General features: G+C 42.6%; 1 protein-coding gene across 1 annotated transcript in view; it reads left to right on the forward strand.

Annotated features, from left to right (window-relative positions):
• Window positions 1–15,783, forward strand: part of ATG12 (autophagy related 12) — a 37,213-nt gene that overhangs the window by 18,042 nt on the left and 3,388 nt on the right. The window contains exons 2-3 of the mRNA XM_078654918.1: window positions 4,163–4,299; window positions 15,305–15,367. Coding sequence (XP_078511044.1) covers window positions 4,163–4,299; window positions 15,305–15,367 — 200 coding nt within the window. The remainder of the gene's footprint in view (window positions 1–4,162; window positions 4,300–15,304; window positions 15,368–15,783) is intronic.

The following is a 15,783-nucleotide window of genomic DNA, read 5'->3' on the forward strand; positions in this document are numbered from 1 at the left end:
TTTTTTGGGTGCATCCTAAACTGTATACCTGTTCTTCAATGAACGAGGGAACTTGCCTCGTGCTGTGCTGCCCTTTTCCCTACCTCTCACTAGAACTGCCTTTTGCCCCACCCCGTTCTCTCAAACAATGCAAAGAGTTCCCCAAGTAAACTTACGGTGGGGCGGGACAACGACTAAAGTACAAAGACAAGAAAGCAATACCCCTCCAATTACATGCTTTCTAGAAAGATTCAAATACAAATGTTGATAGCACAGAAAGGTTTTTATACAGAATGCATCACATGTATGTCATTATAAGTTTATAATCAATATTTTAGAATATAGTAACTTATCTATGATGCTTTAGCAAAAGAGAACCATCTCGCCCCTGCAGACTAAAATTCATCATACTTACAAACTTCATACATACCACTCATACCCAACACATTATCCAAAGACTCATTAAAACTGTCTTGTTCCGTGCCCCAATGGCATAGAACCAACCAGGATCCAAGGAAATACATTGTCTCCAGATACAATGCCTCCTAAAAAATTAATTGTTTAATTATTATACATTCTAACAAATTAATGGCCTGACACACATTTACAGGTCTCTGTAGGGCATATACTCGTACAATTTATAGTGTGGTTATTCATACACTTTATGACGTAGTTATCTATGTCGTCAGAGTACATGGTGTACCATTGCCTTGTCAGAGAAGCAGTAGCGCAGGTACCGATGCATGTTTCGGTGTAAAGTGGCCAGCTGACCACATACTTTCAGTTCACAATATAGAAGTTCCAAAATAATATAAAAACACAGGGGAGAAAAGGGAGCCAGAGCCCACTGGTTCTCTGTTCTAACTGGGAAAGTCCAACGATGCTCCTTCACAGAACCAGGTGGATGCAGAATGGTCCGAATCAATATCATCGTATTGGCCAGAAGACTTCCCACAGACTGCTAACAACACTATATTGGCATCAAATATTCACCTTCTCAGAAACTGAAATGTGGATACAATACTCCTCTGGCTGCAAAATGAAACAGGGTAGTAATCAATCCCGCAAGCGAGCAAGATTTACGATGCCAAAAATCAGAAAAGCTTATGCCTCAGTTTTTTGGGGAGCCTGGTTAGTTCTATGTCATTGAGGCAGGGTATAAGGCAGTTTTAATGAGTCTTTGAGTGATGTGTTAGATATAAGTGGTATGTGTGTATGAAGTCTGTGAGTATGATAAGTTTTAGTCTGTTAGGATGAGACAGTTCTCTTTTTAAAGCATCATGGATAATTTACTGCGTTCTAAAATATTGAATATGATTATGAATGTATAAGTAAAGACAAACATTTGATTAATTCTATATTTTTTTCTTTCTGTTTTATTAACATTTGTATTTGTCTCTTTATATAGTGCATGTAATTGGAGGCGAGTTGTTTTTCTTTTTGTACTATACCTCCCTCCCCATCTATCTCTCTCTCCACTCTTGCCACTACCTATCCATACTGTCAGAAAGTGTGAATTTTCCTTAGACCAGTCTATGCTGCGCTTCTGGGTCCTACAGTTCCCAAATTCTGTTGCCGTATTGCTCCTTAGCTGAATGCTGCTGCCTGCACAAAAGGCCTGACCTGCCAATGCTAAAGCAGGTGTTCGAGTTGCAGCAGCAACCTTACATTTCTGCACCTCTTGCTACCCAGGTTTGGTAGAGAGACAACCAGTCGGCTGAGCCACAGATGAAATTGCTGACATTTGCAAAAACAACAAGTTGATCGATGTTGTGGCTACGATTAATTCAAGCATTCCATCCATCACTTTTTGTATACTTTAGTTTGTTGCTCTTAGTGGGATGGGAAAGCCCAGATGTGGGTCTCGTGCATGCATACTGTGTCTCTGGAACCAGGCTATACCTGGCTGATGAGCCCTAACTAGGGCGAACGTGGTCCTGGGTTGTTAGTGCTCCGGTTCAGGGAGGACATGGCCTGGCAGTTCAGGCTGGACTGTTCCAATTGGAGCAGGGCCAAGACTGCTTTACGCACGCTAGGTTCAAACTTAGGTTACATGGTGTGCAAAATAACAATGGACTGGGATGCGGCCCGGGTAATTACTAGTGGCTAAGATTATTTCAAGCATTCCCATCCCTTTTTGTATACTTTATACAATTGCAGCCCAATCCGGTCCTTTGAGACGATAGGCAGTAATTGTCAGTGGATGCAGGAGAAAGTGTGCCAGACTTCCAGGTCACCTGTTGCTTACCATTTTTGTTGAATATGTTATGACTAGCAAACTATGTATTGCCCATTTCCCTGTGTACTGTTGAAATATGTGTTTTTTGCAAATACAGTACTTTCTTCAGAACTAAGGGGCTCATTAGGCTGGCGGAAGGCCCGCTATTGCCAGCCGTGGGGTGGCGGGCCCGCCGCCATCTGATTGCAATTTCCCCCTGCCACATTCCGATGGTGGAGGGAATTGTTCCGCAAGCATAGCGGGCGCAAAGACTGCCCGCCACGCTTCCGCCACAGGCAATGGTGTGGAGTGGTGTGGCTCACTGGTTAGAGGCGGCAGACCCGGAAGTAGAGAACAGCCCGGGACTAGGGTTCAATTCCCGACGCGGCAGGGTCGTGGACCAGGGTCAGCGGACTCGATAATTCTCGCCTCGGTGCCTACTCTAACCAGGGATCACACTCGGCAACTCTGGGCATTAGCTTGCCTCATCTCTACAACGGCCCCCCACATTCGCTGGGGATGCCTGGTTTCACCTTGGAGATACCCAGTAGGGACCATCTCACAGGGATAGCCAGGACGGGTTCCCCAGCGGTCTACAGCGCCACGACGCCTCAGGGCAGCAGTGCGCTTTACAAGACACATACATACATACATACATGCAATCGTTTGATCGTAATGAGCCCCTAAGTGTTGTGTTTCTTTGATGTTGCTGTGGTATAATTAAGCAACATTGTGTGACAGCAGTATCTAAACTTGATTGGGATTGTGCAGACGTATTGTGTTCCTATTATCTAAATTGAAGGGCACTGCAGTACTATGTGAGAGCAATATAATTAAAGGTGGTCTTGATTGGTTTGCTTGACGTAATTAAGTCTTTAAAATGAGTTGCTTAGTCATCAATAGTCTAATCATTAAGAAATTGCATACTGTGTAGAAATGATGACTAAACAGAATAACATACTGAGTCAGTTATAGAAAAACAATCATTTTAATAAATCAAGAAAATCTGTTTCAATATTAATTTACACAAAAATTTTTATGTATTTTTCCAGATTTTTTTTTCAATACTAAATAGCATCCATGTACCAGCCTTTATGCAGGTAATATGAGGGTCACAATAGAAAACACACACCAACACGGTCACGGCAATTGTTATGACACTACAGTTCATCAATGGGACCTTGAGTCGGGTAATTGCCGGTTAACCCAATTATAACGCTTTTGCATTAAGAGTTCTGCCGTACTGAATACATATTTCAAGGGCTGATGTGCAAGAGTTGTCGGAGTTTGGTCTCCCAAAAGAATCAATCCGTGAGACCACCCTCTGGACAATATATCAGAGAAAAGTAACGGTGGGTCCTTATTGGTAAGGAACTCACAGGCATCAATGTGTGATACGTGAATGGAAATGTTCATACAACTAGAAGACAAGTGGATTCCAGAAAAAAGAATTACTCCGAAAATACAGGCAGGTTGCAATAAATCTTCATAATTGGTTAAAAGTGCCAGAAGGGGAATGTATCCGATGCAGAAAGGTATGGTAGTAAAATCCAGGATCAAACTTAGTTCAATAGCATGGGCAGGTAAATCACCCGTGATGAAAGAACATGGGAAATTGAGCACCTGTAAATGAAACTCATTCATTCGCGTTTTTCCCTTTTATAGATTCGGATGACTAATCCACTGACGTACTAACTTGTTTTCTTTTAGAACCAGCCAGAGAATACGGACCAATATATAGAAAATATGGGGTTAGATTTGCCATATTTTTATCCCTACATAGAAAGCATCCAGTAGTGAACTCTAGTTCTTGTGCTCAAGCATTTCACATCCTGGGGGCGGCTGCTGCTAGGGCAGTTTCTTTTCACGTCTTGATGGAAGACACAGGTTTAACATGCAATTTTTATTGTTCTGTCTATTTCCTGGGCCTACATTTTCATGGATGTTCTCTCTGTTTTTTTCCAGTCAGCGTATTGTTGAAAGCTGTGGGTGACACACCAATCATGAAGACCAAGAAGTGGACGATAGAGCCTTCACGGCGTATCCAGTGGCTCATGGATTTCATCAAGAAGTTCCTCAAACTAGAGCCATCTGAACAGCTGGTAAGCCACCCAAGTCTTATGTCTTCTCAGTCGTGTCATTTTACACTTTTTTGTTTCTCTCTCTTCCCTTGTGGTGTGAGTACATGCTTTTCTCTGATGCCCATCTACAATCAAATTGACTTGACACAAGAGCTCTGCTAGATATGGTGGCTGTATTGCGGAAACAGAAATATCAGGAGCATGTTACTTGATGCTAGCTAATGCCCAAGGCTTTTTGAGTTTGAATTAACACGGTGTGCAAAATAACAATGGACTGGGATTAGGCCCGAGAAATTACTAGTGACTGAGATGAATTCAATCATTGCATCATTTTTTGTATACTTTAGGCAATTGTAGCCCTGTCCTGCCCTTTGATTCAAGAGACCGCTTCCCAAAGACAAAAAAAATGCAGCAGTGGGATCTCAAACTTAAGGTGGCCTTGGGCAAGCCACCATTTTCTGTCTTACTGTCACTCATCTGCCACCCACCTCTTTTTCCAGGAGATGTTGCCTAGTAGCTCTATTGACGATGAGAGTTAGACTGTGTGGGTTTCTAATCCCTAATTACCCTTTGACCAATTAGATGGTGATTTTTGTAAAGTATAATTTACTTCCTGTTTGCGTCTGCTAGAATTAAACACTATAGCCGTATAGCACTCCACTGAGGGCTATAGCAGTCGGTAAAGTCCCTGAAAAGTTGTTTAGTCCTATCTACTGATACAGAAGACCATTCTATTACTAACACCTTACCATGGCTCATATCCATTACGGTAAGGGAGACTGGTAGACTGGCTTAAAAGAAGTAAATTGAGTAACGATTTTACTAGTCTTATCAAAAAAGGACAACAGCGCATCACGTAGCAATTGAAATGGAGTGATAGTGACCCTGATATAAGAAGGATTACAAACACTGTGAACAACAGAAAAAATCTCATGTGAGGAATTCTTGGCTGATGTAATATATTTGATAATGCAAGTATGTTTAACCTATTTTTTTAAATATTACTTCAGTGCCGCCGTGCATATGACTGTTTTGTAGTCATGATGCCAGGCTGCAGATAGCCACTGCAAGGGAAATCAGGGAACAAAAGGAGAAGAGCGTCTAGACTGGGACCGTTTCAGTGGAGTAATATCCAGTGTGACTATATTCCAGTCCTGATATTCTTTTGCTGTAACTTCACCATCTGACAGACTCATTTCACCACTAGAACAAGCTAGTAAAAGAGCTAGTGAAAAATTCTTAGTAGCTTTAGCCAGGACCTAACTAACTGTGGGGTCTATTTGAAATGACTAACCAAAGTATGTTAAGAGAGGAGCTGTAATCGTTAATTGGGATGGCCAAGTGAACTGACCAGAAATACAAATAGGATCCAAAAGGTGTCCAGCCTTATGTGTAGCCAGATTTACCTGTTGCATATTCAATATATAAGGGATCACAAAGCCTACTAATAAGGACACAACATTGGTGGTGGGCATGTAAGTTGATAGAAAAGTGTGTAGAAAATGAAAAAGTGGGATAAAAAGAAATAGTAAACAGAAGTGATTCAGCTGAAAAATTATCATCACAGATGGAGATGAGACAGACTTCTTAACCGCATGCGTGCGGGCGGAATTCCGCTCGCACGCTGAGATTTTTTAAAACGCATGTTACGTGACGAGCTGGGCTCGTCATGAGCGTGCGAGGAGGCTACCTCATGACGAGCCCAGCTCGTCATGAGCGTGGAAGGGGTTAAATATTACAGCCAGGCCATGGCCTCTTTTATTAATACAATCCTTATGGATTAAAATATAAGCTGGCAAAATAGCAAGGAAAAGTCCATATTAGGTGTTTTGTGGGGCTATGTTTCTGTTTCAAATAGTACATCAATAAAATAGGAATAAAGAAATGAATGTTAAGAAGATACACTTAGGGGAAACATTCAAAGGCTCCCTTGACCTTGTTTAATGAACTTACCGAGGTAGTGGACAAAGAAGAGCTCGAAACGATTCATAAATCGACATCACGTTCGGAGAAAGTGCTAATATATCATGATCAGAGCATTGTTGAGTACAGTAGAAAGCAGGCAGCGTATTTATCCCACAGATTTAAAATTACCTTGATTGTCAGGAAATCTCAGACTCACACTGCCAAATGGCACAGACTACGCTATATCAAAACAGCACGCTAGATTGGATGCATATTTGCATTTATTTACAGGTTTTGGCAGGGCACAAGTCCTAAAAAAAGAAGTAGGGGGACTAACCTATTTAATCAGAATGCAGGTGGTGTATCAGCGTGTGACATCACGGCATGTGACCACAGGAAGTGGCATCATAAGAAGTGACATCAGATCTTAAGCCCTCACATATATGTTTAATAGATCTATCATGAGTACATTGGAGCATATTTCGAGTATATAGGGAAGCCCTCCTGATTTAGGCAGAAGATTCACACTTTTGTAAGTTACTCAAAACACAATTATTCCTTTTGTCTGCGTAAACTTTCTCTACCCATAGTTCTTCAAAAGAAAAAATAGTGATACTTAAACTATTTCAACGCCTCCTCAGGGGTAGTAAGCACTATATAAATTACATCTATTTTGTATAATTGCAGAGAAATACCAACACATCTGACATTCTTACAGAGAATGCATATCTTGTAAACAGGTACTGAACTAAGTGAAAAGCTGCCTCTCTTTAAGTTTTTTGTGAAGTGCCAACAAGGTGTGAGGCTCCCGACTGCTACCAGCTAGGAGACTCCAACAAAAGGAGGCCTGATGACCCCTCATATTCGGCCTTTGTTATGGGCCCGGCAGGAGTCTGAACTGAGAAAGCCCCCATCCCGCTTGCATGTTGTTGCGGATCGAAAGCAGACCACAACGTGCAGGCGCTGCTGAAAGTGTCCCGCTGTTTGCACATTACATCGGGACGAATTCAGCATATGTTTCAATGGGGCCCAACTTCTTGGCAGGGTGGACGGCGTCAACCCTGTGAAAATAGTAGGTGGACGCCGTCCACCCGCATGTACCCCCGACTCGTGCTCTGGGTTTTGGTAATTTTCATTCTAATTTTACATCCAATTATTATGACTCAATGTCAAGAATAGATCTAGTGCTGAACATTATTGCTCTGGCAAAATGGTTGTACCAAGCTTCTACTGCTATAATAAACTTTAATAGTATACTGCCTGAGAAAACTGTGATTAGGAAAGGCATAAGATGGTGGTGTCCATTGTCAGCCCAGCTCTTTCTGTTGGTGCTAGAGGCCTTACCATCACCATTCATCGCTCTGAAGAAATCAAATGTCTTTTTATGTCAGCAGGTAATCCTAGGCTGCTCTTATATGCAGGTATTATGTTGATGACAGCAGCCCCAACTTCTGCCTCTATGCCCCCTGTAATAATGATAATTTATGATTTTTCACAGTATTCTGGCAACAAAATTAACTTGACTAAATGCTGATTACAACACACTCAACAGGTCAAGCCATTCGAGCCACCTTTTCAAATGGGATCTAGCTAAAATGACATGGGCGGGACCGTCTGTGGCCGTCCGGGGACGTCCGAGGACGGGACGGGCTACCCCACTAACATTTTTTGAACTCGGACTGTAAGGTAGGCCCTTACTCATGGCGGCTAGCTCTGAGAACTCCAGCATAGTGGGGTCCACCAAAAGGACACTTGACAATTATTTTACTAGGGCTGCTGTGGATCTGGATAAGGACGATTCACTATCCGAACGCAGGATTGAACGACGTCGTTCTATCGAGTCCATGAAAAATAGACCATTAATTGATCTGGCATCCCCACCTATTATGTCGGACATTATTACTGATACACCCCTTGATGATCCATTGTCACTGGATGAATTCCCACTACTCCTTAGATGTACTTCACCGCCTATGGGCTCCCTATTAATTGTTCCCTCACCTAATGTTTTGCCTCCATGTGTTCCTAGTCCCTCACCAAACGTGGCCAATATACCTTCTTCTGTACCGAAGGAGCAGCCGAACAGGCTAGGTAGACCACCTACCACTTCTAAAACCCTTGGCCCTCCGCCCACTAAAAAGAGGAGTGGGTTAGGAGCTCCCCAAAGGGGCAAGCTCAGTCACACTGAATTTGGCAAGACATCCAAACTTAAGATCCTTGGTGTAATTGCACCCAAAACTTCGGTACTGACTGATTCAGTGCCCACAGCAGTATCAATCCCAGACCTTAACAACATACAACCTGGTAATACAAGAGGGAGGCAAGATGAGGCTGTTTCTATCCCAAGTTTAGCGACTATTCCCCCTACTGATATTGAGCGGAACACAGTTGAGCAGTTGCTTAGGTCCTTTATGCTCCCGATATTGGATATCCTAAAAAGGGTGGAGCACCGACTAGGCAACTTGGAGGCTCTGTACAATGGCAAACTAAGTGCTCCTATGACCTCCTTAATGCCTACTCCTGTGTCGACTATTTCACCACAGACTCCAATAGCTTCTGCTCCTATTACGCTGGCCCCAAATGATCCCAATAGTGGCAATAATAGAGTCGCTAAACCCCTTGCCAGTAATAAACAGGGCACTGTAGACCCTCCAATGACTACTGCTAAGACAATTACTGTAAACAGTAAGTCTTCAAATAACAATCAGCAGAAAAACTTGGTCTCGCAACAGGCCCAGGCTCCTGCACAAATAACAACAAAAATCATGGCTCAGGCTCCAAGAGAAGCCCAGACGGGCGACGCTAATTCTAGTACTAAGACCAAGTATTCGAGTAGGGGGAGGTTTGTTAAGCCCACTAATGGTATCCCACACGGACCCAATGTAGAATTACCTCCAGAGTCGCTACCATTCGTAGTTGTACTCACTGGTGTCCCCCCACTAGAAGCAGGTAGAAAGGAGGGCCATCCTCAACTTAAGAATAAGATCCTACATTGGTTAGGTCAAAATAGACCACTCCCATACTACATCGATGGGGAGATAGTCCACGTTAGACGCCTGCCCTGGCTAGGTACCAGGGAAAAAAACATTGAGGGTGACATAGTTGTTATTAACTTTAGAAACCCAGAAGCTGTTAGGGCTATACTAACAGGGTCCCCTAGGAATTTGAATACCGCTATAGTCCCACACGACCTAACTTACTTTTACCCAAGGTCGTATGTGACTCCAGCTCTCTTCTCTGGGGGGGTTCCAGACCATAATGGCATTAGGAACACTCATTTGCCTCCAACTAATAGCTATATGTGTCACCTTCAAAGGCCTCCCCCTCCTAGGAATAATCCAGTGTGGAATATAGTTCCTGCTAGTGGCCGCAGCCAGCCCCCTGTGGGGCCAGAGTTTTTCCAGGGGAATAGAAACATGGATCACCTGATTCCTTTTACTCCACTGGAAACCTCGAACAGATATGGAGCCATTTCCGGCCTTGATGGCTGTGACTGACTCCCGGCTATGGCCGCCCCCCTTGCTAAAAACTTTAGTGTTGGTGGTGGGGGGCTAGTAGAGGAGGACACTCAGAGTGGGACAAGGTACTCTATTACATCCCCCCAATGTGGTAGCTCCCCCTCTAGCATAGATGATGACAACTGCACCGTAACCAACCATGAGATCTCTAAGGAACAGACTAGTCCCGAAGTGGGTGATCCTATCGTGGAAATTGTTATACCCCCAAACCAGCCAGTTGAACAACAGTGTTCCAATAATAAAAATCTATTGTTATCATGGAATGTGGCGGGTTTGGTTGTAAAGCTAGATAACATGGAGTGGTGTCACTACGTGGATAACCATGGTATCTGTATATTTCAAGAGACTTGGGCTAGGACCATCCAGCATAGAGTGGGTTTTGTAACTTATGCCGAGCCTGCAACCAAAGGCCCTAGAGGCAGACCATCTGGTGGACTGACCATATGGGTTGGTGCCCATCTTGGGTTTTCGGTTAAAAGAATCAACACCAATTCTTGTGACATCTTATGTATTCTCCTAACCCGCAGAAACACACCCAAAATAGCGATTATTAACATCTACCTACGTCCGGTTTTGGGGAGTACGGTTTCTCATACTTTAGAGTCCTTGACTGCACTATTAAACAGCCTCTCAACTGATACCAAGGTGATAATGGGGGGGGATTTTAATTGCCACTATGAACCACTTGGGGGAGTCTCACAGTTAACAACAGATGAGGATGACGCTTGCCGGATTCCACCCCCAAATGTTTACCAAGTCAAAATCTGGACTCCCATGGCCATGCAGCTCACCTCATTGACATACACATTCTCTCTTAGAGCCTGCAATGGCCGCTTCCCGGGGGACAGCCCAGGAAGGAGTACTTACAATGGAATGGGTCATTCGTCAACAATAGATTATCTTTTGGTTAGTATGTCCCTATGGCATTTGATTCGATGTTTCCACGTATTCGATCGTGTGGAAAGTGACCACAACCCCTTGGTAGCAGAACTGGATGTGCCTAACCACGACGGGGAGCACCAAGAAGTTGATTTGGTCTCTAGTGCCATTAGGATTACCCAGGGTGGTAAAAAAATTCGATGGTCTACTATTAAGTCATTGCCAGACAATCTGGCATCACTGTACAAAAGTGTTATTCCCCAGTTTGAGCGCCTTAATATATTGTATGAAAACGCCCACAATCCTGATAAAGATGTTAAATTCTTAACTTTACATAAAGAACTAATGCTGACCCTAGCGGTTAGTTTTTCTAAACCGGCAAAACAGACTAACTGACAGGCATGTGGCACAAATCCCTGGTACAACCAGTCCTGTAGGAAGGCGAAGATTACTCTAATTTCCGCCATCAAATCAGGCCACAGAGCAACCATTATGGCTGCAAGGAACGCCTATAAGAATCTCCTTTTTCACGCAAAATCTGAATGGGAATCAGAGAAATGGAAGGCCATCAAAAAGGCATTAATAGCGAAAGATGCCCGAACCTTTTGGAATCTGGTCCACACTGGGAAGCCAGAAGGGAAGGTAAAGATCGATCCTAATATTGCAGAGGAAGCCTGGTGTGCATACTTTGGTGATCTTTACTCCAGCACTGCTCCCCCTATAATGCATTACCTATAACGCCTTTGAGACCGGGCCTAGAATGCCCTTCCCCCCCCTTTACTATGTCGGAAGTTACACTCGCAGTCCAAGGGTTAAAATGTAATAAGGCCCCTGGGCTGGATAAGATCCCTGGTGATCTTTTCAGAGATGAGCCAAAGATTTGGGTCCCCTACTTGACCGTCATATTTAATGCTATTCTTGACGGCCAAGAGCTGCCAAGTACTTGGCTGGGGGCCGAAATTATTCCGATTTATAAAAAGGGATCTCCGTTGGCCCCGTCAAATTACAGACCAATCAGTCTTATTGACGTTACCCAAAACATCTATGCCAAACTGCTTTTGCAACGCTTGCAAGACTGGATTAGCGAGAATAACATCCTCTCCCACCTGCAAGCAGGGTTCCGTGCTAAAACATCGACCATTGACCAATTACTACGGCTCCAGGTTCTCTACTGGAAGCATGTGGTGATGGAAGGGGGGAGCCTCTACCTGACATTTGTGGACCTCAAATCCGCATTTGACATGGTGGACAGAAACCAATTTTGGAGCATATTAACATCAATGGGGATTCCACCCTATTTATGTCTCCAATTCAAAAGACTCCACGAAGGAACCTATGCAAAGGTTCGTTATGGCAAAAACGGCCAGCTAACTAGAGATTTTCCTATTGAGAAGGGAGTTAGGCAGGGATGCGTACTGGCCCCTACGCTATTTTCCCTTTTTTTAAATGGCCTTGTTGATGACTTAATTGGCGTACAAAACAGTGACGCCCCAAACTTAGCTGGTGGTAAATTCCCTGCACTCATGTTTGCAGATAACACCCTGCTGCTCTCAAAAACATCTATGGGGATGCAGCGGGTGTTAGATCAATTTACCAAATTCTGTAGGGACAGGAATCTGGTAATCAACATAGACAAAACAAAGTACATGGTGTTTAATGGCACTGCAACCAATTGCCCTCGCCCGACAATGGATGGACGAGCCCTGGAAAGGGTAAATAATTTCACTTATCTAGGCCTGACCTTAAACGACAAAATGAGTTGGGAAACCCAAATGACTAAGGCCAATTTAACCCTTTCTCAGTCTATGGGGGGTATTCTTAAAGTGCAGAAATCTTGTGTCCATAAGCTAGTCAGTGTACCCCTAGAAATATATAAGGTTCAAACCAGATCATCCACCCTCTACGGGGCGGAACTCTGGGGTCACTGCTCAGCGAACGAGATTAGTATAACAGAGAATAAATTTATTAGACAGCTGCTCTCCTTACCAACTAATACTCCCCTAGTTCCACTAAGGTTGGATATAAATCTGAGGCCTATTGCAGAAGTAATTGCCTCACGCCGCTTCTCTATTGGCGTAGATTGTGGAGTGTCCCGGAGCTTGAGTGCTATAGAGAAGAACTAAAGATTGTGATGGCACGCCCGGGTATAGGGAGGATAAAATGGTTATCCTTTATAAGGGGGCAGGCGTCTAGGATCGGCATGGAGAATCTCTGGACCAACCCGGAGGACACATGCAAATCCATCTCCAAGAGAACCCTGGCTGAGTCTATAAAATATTATAACTTAGAAGAGGTCCTTCGATCAGCCAGACCTTCTAGTCTCACTGACAGCTTTTTGGATTCCAAGAATGTCTATAGTTTTGAGAAAGAATTAGACATTATAGAACCTGTCTTAGCAAAAAAACTGTTTTTACAGTTCAGATATGGTACACTACCCCTTCATTCTTATACTGATAAATGGAAATTGGGTTTAGCTCGTCCTTGCCCAGGTTGCAATGACCCAAATGAATCTTTAATCCATGTGATTTTGTTTTGTCCTGCTTATTCTGTTATCAGAAAAAAATGGATCATACAGCTATGTGTGAATCTAGGAGTCAGGAACTACATAGATTATTTTAGAATTTTAAAAACTGATACTAATGCACTGATAGTTACTGCTATTGCTAAATTTTTGTTTTCGATGTGGTTAATTAGACGGACTGATTCGTTTGTAGTAACCTACTATTGTAAGTAGACTGCTCTTTCTCAGCAACAATTAGTTTTTTATCGTGTTTTAAACTTTGCTACCTCATGTATTTTATTGTCTTAGTGCTTTTATCGCCACATTATAAACCGCACGCTAACTGATTTATTGCAAATATCCAAAATGAGATGTAACTGTGTATTAGTTGAATTGTCAATGTTTTTCTTTTTTTCTTTTCGATGTACTTTTATGGTTCATTAACAAACCGAAATAAAGTTAAAATGAATGAATGAAATATATAAACATCATCTGAACAACATTGGAGTCTGTAGTGTGGAACATTTCTTCGGTGCATAAGGACTTCAACTCAAATTTGTATATTTAACTGTTTATGGACTATTTGCAGGAGTACATTGGTCTCTAGTTTTTCCATGTAACACGAAAGTCTGTGCTCGAGTGGGTTTTTGGGTAGTAGCATGCAAATGTACCCAGCAGAAGTACAAAATGAATCTATCATTCACTTAATTGCATATGATGAAAGAGGTGCGATCAGTTTCCATTCACAACCCTAATCTTCAGGTTCTGTAGATCGGAGTCTTTTTTTGGTTTGGTTTAAATCCGTTCAATAGTTTTTGAGATATAAAAATGTTTTGTAAAAGTTGCAGACTGGGCAATAACAGGCTAACACTTTTGTTGTTTATGTCTGACATTTTATTCTCGATGCAACCTTGCCAATCATATTTTTTACTTCAATATGTGATTGGCTCGATTAGGGTTTGACATTATACTTCCACCATCTTGCAGCTTGCGAGTCTGCTCTGACTCACATGTTTATCCCAACGCGTAGAATGTTCAAGGCACTCCAGAGGAAATAGCTCTAAATACTGCGCATGGCTTGTGAGTCAGAGCTGACTGATGAGCTCACCAGTGCCCATTTTAGGTGTAGGATTTGACTGTCTTTTCGAGCATGACTCACACGTTTAGGCAGTGTAAAAAAACATATATGCAAAGCCAAACTCTAAAATGAGTGTCTGGTTTTGCTTGGAAGGAAAGCGATAGGCAACAGGGCCTAGCTATCAACTAGGGACTTTACCCAACTCCTGCCAGCCATAGACTGTGCAGCTCATGGGTTTGGTACCCAAGGCAGGCTGGGTGCAATGCTTGGCGGTAGCCAAGCCCTGCACCAAATCCAACTGTGCATTGCCAGATGTGTTGCGCAGCACCAGGGGATGCAAATTAGATTAATCATAAAAAAATTAATTCACAGAAAAAATGTGAAAACTAAGTTATGGGTCTGTTTCAAATGCGTAAAACCACTGAAATTCACTGGTTATGGTTTTGAATGAACACAACACATGCATTAGCTCACAGTATCCACCATGCAGAAAGCACCTATTTGCCAATGCCTCACACACTACAAAAAGCTAATAAAACAACAGGGTGGACCCTGGGAGTTGTGGTGTCTTGTATGCATCAATAATCATAACTGGTGAATTTCTATGATTTTATGCTTTTAGGCCAGAATGATCTATGTGTCCGTGTGAATGGAAAAGAGAAGAAAGAGTAGGAAGAGTCCCAAGAAGCAAATTATTTTGTAATATATATATATAAACATTTTTTAAAGAAATTGTGTAAACATTCAAATGTTTGCGTCTATTGATAAAATGAGCTTCATTTTTACCTGTGGAAAAAGTGAGTCAACAGTTGATTAAAGGCAAATTCAATGTCTTCATTTAGTGTAGAGTGAATCGCAATGTCATCAGCACCATCATGTCCTTGCTTTGTATTTTAAACTAAGATGTTAATGACAGAACCAAGAATTGTGTCCCAAAGGACTCTGACATCTAGTTTCTGCTTGTAATTCCACTGCTTTTTTTGTGATTCCAGTGGTGGTGAGCCTTGGTAGAGTGGTGAGTGCTGCAGAAGGCACAGATTCATGTAGTCTTGATGGGCAACACTTCACCTGCCTCAGTGCCCATGTAACTATTGATGTCTGCTCTAAGCATCTCTTTCCTGACTCATGGGTTTCTTTCTCTTGCAGTTCATATATGTGAACCAGTCTTTCGCTCCCTCTCCGGACCAGGAAGTGGGCACTCTCTATGAGGTATGGTCTTCTAATAGATAGGTACAGACACATTGCCTTTGGTTTGGACTGGAGATTGCTTTCAGGTAGCTGCTCCAATGTTATTACCAACTCCAAGCTCTGTGGCTGGTTACCTCTAAGTTGAAAAAGTAATGTAATGTGCAATTCTCATGTCACTAGTAATACACACAATGTCTGAATGTGGACTACACCTTCAGAGTCAAAATGATCTTTTATCCATGCAAATAAACACAAAGAATTTGATAACTGAAAAGAGCCGATGACTCTGCTTGTTTCTCGTCCTCTATTTCCTCTAAGATCTCAAACTTTATTCATGCGACTGGTATATTAGAGTCCTCTTTCATAGCCACGTGGACTGCCAGCCTGTCTTCAAGCTACTTTTAAAAGTTCAGGGCCCGGATTACAAATATCCTTTC

Source organism: Lissotriton helveticus, chromosome 7, assembly GCF_964261635.1.
Source record: "Lissotriton helveticus chromosome 7, aLisHel1.1, whole genome shotgun sequence".
Taxonomy (NCBI): Eukaryota; Metazoa; Chordata; class Amphibia; order Caudata; family Salamandridae; genus Lissotriton; species Lissotriton helveticus.